The 5,000-nt window shown below is 48.9% G+C and overlaps 1 protein-coding gene across 1 annotated transcript in view; it reads left to right on the top strand.

Annotated features, from left to right (window-relative positions):
* The window catches only part of herc1 (HECT and RLD domain containing E3 ubiquitin protein ligase family member 1), a 60,473-nt gene extending 57,763 nt beyond the window's left edge, over window positions 1–2,710 (top strand). Inside the window, 2 exon segments of the mRNA XM_080500080.1 lie at window positions 349–654; window positions 1,465–2,710. Coding sequence (XP_080356206.1) covers window positions 349–654; window positions 1,465–1,650 — 492 coding nt within the window. The 3' untranslated portion in view covers window positions 1,651–2,710.
* The last annotated feature ends 2,290 nt before the right edge of the window (window positions 2,711–5,000 follow it).

The raw sequence follows: 5,000 nt of genomic DNA, 5'->3' as shown, positions 1-5,000 counted from the left end.
TCTCACACCCACTCTCTTGCTCCTCTCGCTCTCTTTTTCACCCCCCGCTCTCTCCCTCCTTCTATCTCTCTCTCTTGCCCCCTCTCTCATCTCTCTCTTTCTCTCTCACCCACCCTCTCTTCTCTTGTCTTACTCTTTTTCACCCTTCCTCTCTCTTCCTCCCTCTCTCTCTCTCTCTTGCCCCAACTCCCCCCCTCTCGTCTCTCTTTCTCTCTCTCACCCACCCTCTCTTATCACCCCTCCCTCTCTCGTCTCATTCTCTTTTTCACCCCCCCCTCTCTCTCTCTCTCTCTCTGTCTCACACCCACTCACCCTCTCTCTCTCTCCCCCCCTCTCTCGCCCGTCCAGGTGGCAGCGGTGCGTGAGGGCATGTCGTGGATCGTCCCGGTCCCCCTGCTGTCCCTGCTGACGGCCCGGCAGCTGGAGCAGATGGTCTGCGGGATGCCGGAGATCTGCTGCGACGTTCTGAAGAAGGTGGTCCGGTACCGCGAGGTGGACGAGCAGCACGCGCTGGTCCAGTGGTTCTGGCAGACGCTGGACGAGTTCTCCAACGAGGAGCGGGTCCTCTTCATGCGCTTCGTGTCCGGACGCTCGCGACTCCCCGCCAACACGGCCGACATCTCGCAGAGGTTCCAGATCATGAAGGTTGACCGGGTGAGTCCACACAGGACCCAGCGGGGGGGCGGGGGGTGGGGGGGGGTCTCACAATGTCCAGGAACAGAAGTCAGTGTGAATGAGTCCAAAAGAGGCTCCACGGATTCGATTCACGACAGAACTCCTCAGAACGTTAAAAACTTCAAAGCTCAAAGCGAAACTCGCCCTTTTATCTTTGTTTGTAACTGCATTCACAGTGTAAACAAACAGATCAGAAACCAGATTGAACTTTCAAGACTTAAAATCAAAGTTTGAAATCACCCGGTTTAGCTGGTGGAGCGGTCGTCTCTCAATCGGGAGGTTGCAGGTTCAATTCCCCGTCCATGAGCAAGACACGTACTGCCGCTTCCACTGGTGAGCGATTAGTATTTCACAAACCAGTGTAAAACTTGAAAAGGAAATTCAGATCAGCCCTATAACTGGGTTTAAGAAATTAGATTAAATCCAGTTAAAGGAACAGTCGGGATTCTGAACTCTTTAACTCTTTACCTATATTTCTGAAGAGACTTTACTTTTAGTCGCGTTGCAGCGACACGCTAGATTTTTACCATCGAACGTTGAGAGAAATCCAGAGAAAGTCGTGAGTATGGACGTTCTCAAAACTGACCTCTCCTGCGGTCATTTCAATCCCGTAAGGAGACGTTGGCTCATTTAACACGACTGCAAACGGACCCAAGTGTTGTTTTTGGTCGCCATGGAAACACACCCTCCGAGGCTTGACGGAGATTTGATGTGTCGGTCGTCTCGGTGTCGTCGGGTGTTTGACGGTTGTTTCTCCTCGTGTGTTTCCCTCCCCCCCCTCCCCCGCAGCCCTACGACAGCCTGCCCACGTCTCAGACCTGCTTCTTCCAGCTGCGTCTGCCGCCGTACTCCAGCCAGGCCGTCATGGCCGAGCGGCTCCGCTACGCCATCAACAACTGCCGCTCCATCGACATGGACAACTACATGCTGTCGCGCAACGTGGACAACGCCGAAGGCTCCGACACGGACTACTGACACACACACACACACACACACACACCTACACACACACACACACACACACTCAGAGCCGCGCTTCGGCCTCTTTTTACATCGATTTTAAGTCCCAACAGCACAAAAGCTTAATTTCTGGTGGTTTTTATTCCCACATTTATTGTTTTGTTTTTGTTTTTTGTTTTTTTCTTCTTCTTTTACTCCCATCGTCAGGGTTTGTGCACGGAGGCCTGCTTTCAGTTTGGACGTGTGTATAGAGCAGGATTCACGCAGCAGGCCACGCCAACCACCTTGTACATTGTGTAAAATGCTTCATTAGGACCATGTTTTGCATAATATCATATTTATTGTTTTCATTGCCGGTGCAGTTTCCCAAAGCAAACAAGTGAAAGGAAAAAAAAAATAAATAAAAAAAACCTACAAAAAAAAAACAACAATAAATGCTGCATAACTTTAAATGTGTTTGTCTTTACTGGTAAGAAAAAAGCGGAGTGGTTTAAAAAAAAAAAAAAAACGCAAACCAGAAAGAAGGTAAACCTGCCGCGAGGCGTTCAGGGACACCACAGCAGTGCGGGATGTCAAAATCCAAGGCACAAATCACAATATGCACTTTATTAATTCTGAAAACTTAATTTCAAATAAAATGGACCAAATAAAATAACCCACTGCAGCTGAACTCCAGACCAAAACTCCAAATGACTTTTAATGTTAATATTTCCCTTCAGTCTTGTTTTTCTAGGAGTATTATTCCTTAAAATCACCCCCTGCCCCTTTAAAGCCTCTAAAATACAGAGAATTAATCTCACTGTAGTTGGAAGAACTCAGAAGTTTGTTCATTTGACGTTTGGTGTCTTTCCACTTACTCCAGTAAGCATGCCAACGAGATGTAGCGCACTTACAATTGGACAGAATTAAATCTCGGTTTTCGACGCGCTGTACCTTTTAAGAGAACCAGGCACCTGTTTCCAACTCGCTGCTCCACCTGCTGGTATCGACCGGTATGACAGGAGCCGTGGCTCGCTGCTCAGCTTCTGAAATCTGAAAGCTTTTGTGGAGTTTTTCAGGGTCTGAAAGCCAAACTTGACCCCTCTCTCTCTCTCTCTCTCTCTCTCTCTCTCTCTCTCTCTCTCTCTCTCTCTCTCTCTCTCTCTCTCCCCCTGCCCTTCTCTCTCGCTCTCTCCCTCTCCCTCTCTCCCCCCTCTCCCTCTCTCTCCCTCCCCTGTCTCTCTTTGTCCCCCTTCTCTCTCTCCCCCTGCCCCTCTCTCTCCCTCCCTCTCTCTCTCTCTCTCCGTGGGCACTCGACAGTCAACTGTAAGAACAATCCAACATGGCCGCCTGCCCCACTAGAATGTTCTCACATCATTAATGTTTATAGTTCTCTGCAGGCGTGTGATTACAGAAACAAACAAACAAACAAACAGCACCATCTAGTGGCCCGACGTGCTCAATGCATCTGAAAACAAAAACGACCAAAAATTGATGCATTTTCACTTGAAACGTCGTCGCGTGAACGTGGCCTGAGCTTGTTTTGATGAAGAATGTTACGTTCTGGACCTTTTTCAACAAAAAAGGTTAGAAAAAGGTTCCAGAGGTTGGTCCACCCCCCCGGCGGGTTTTCCTTCGCCCTTCATGTGGACTGGCAGGCCCACTCTGTCTCAGCATCTCGTTTGACTTCACGTCCGCCGAGCAGAAGTTTTAAGTTCCACCGATTATCGGCACAAGACGAGGCAAACCTCATAAGACAAAAACAAAACTCGTGGCCTCGCGGCGTGAAAACGACAGTTTCCGGTGCTTCCGTCGAAACGTTTTCGAAAGAAAAAAAAAAACCCTGCAAAATCATTTTCAACTTGAAACGGGACAACCTGAGGTTGGTGCATGATGGAGCCTGACAGACGAGCCTGAGGGTGAAAAATGATCGTGTAAACAGACTGCGAGCTCTGAGGTGGTGAGACGAGACCTCACACACACACACAGTGTGTGACGATCTCTGCTGCTGGGTGTCGTCACGCCAGCGTCCAGTGGACCCGCAGGTTTCCGTCTCTGCGGTTTCAGTCCGAAAATCTCTTCTTTCTTTTTTTTTTAAGGCGTTTTAGGCGTTTTCACTATCTGCCGCCGCGCTGGGAGCGACATTGCTCTCCTTCGCCCACAGGAGGCGCTCCAGACACGGAGAGCTGAACATGACGGGGGGCGGAGCTCCACGGCGGAGGGCGGCGTCGGTGCTGGAGGACACGGTGCTGTCCTGCGTCGCCAACTGGTGGACGCCGGGGGAAGTTTGCTTAGGCTGCGAGGCTCCGCCCATCAAAGGTGTCGTCAGGGAGCAGATTGGAGACGTGTGGATCCACTTGAGGTGTGTGGAGGAGCACAAGGAGGAGGAGCACAAGGAGGAGGAGCACAAGGAGGAGGAGGAGGAGGAGCCACCAGGATCCTGCAGAAGAGAAAAGCCTCATCAGTTCAAATCCTGAACCTCCAGCTGTCTCTCACGATCTTTGTCCTCCTGCAGAAGGAGTCGTCTCCGTCTCCGCCGCGGTGAAACGGTTCCTACCTTTCTCTTCCTCGCCGGCGCCTCGTCGTCGGAGCGACTCGCTCGGATGTGTGGAAACCAGCTCTGCAGCATTTCCTCGATTTTCCCAAGAACGCCGAAGAAACGTCGGCTGCGGGGAGCAAACGGTCCGGGCAGTAAAACAAACATTGCTTTTACCGCGAAAATCACAAAAAACAAACAGAAATTAGTCTTTTTTTATATATATATTTTATGAGGGATGTATTGTTTTTTACTCATTTCTTTTGAATAAGATTTTTGATCAAGTATTTGTTTGTTTTCTTGTGTCATGTGAAATTCTTTAAAAGATTATTAAACAATTCCCACAGAGAAACATTAAAAAAAAACATGTGTCCTGTAGGAATCGGTTCCAAAACTTATTTTGTGAAGGTAGAAAACTTTTTTGACGTCAACACGTCATTCACAGCTGAAATACTTCAGCCGCAGCTCATGCGGCTCACGCATGACGTCATCACAACATCCGCCCGCTGTCTGATTGGTGGAGACAAAACAAAAACACAAACAAACCGAAGCACACGCGCTGCAGCTGTGCACGTGGCTCCAAGAGAAGCTAAGCCCCGCCCACTGCTCAGCGGCAAAACACACACACACACACACACACAGAGCTGAAACACACTCAAGCGTCAGCAAAGTTAGTAGCAGTAATAGTTTTGTGAATTTCATGCAAACTTTGACTTTACTTCTTTTTGTATTTCGGGATTTTAATGTGCAGAATCACAAAAAACACACATTTTAAAGATTTTCAATTTTAAACATGCAGAACTTTACTTTTTACCTCGTGTCTGGGTTCTGAAGAACTCCCAGAATCCTC

The sequence above is a fragment of the Blennius ocellaris genome (genome assembly GCF_963422515.1).
Source record: "Blennius ocellaris genome assembly, chromosome: 1".
In the NCBI taxonomy this organism is placed as follows: Eukaryota; Metazoa; Chordata; class Actinopteri; order Blenniiformes; family Blenniidae; genus Blennius; species Blennius ocellaris.
The sequence above is the reverse complement of the archived record's forward strand: the minus strand, read 5'-3'. Positions and strand labels throughout refer to the sequence as shown.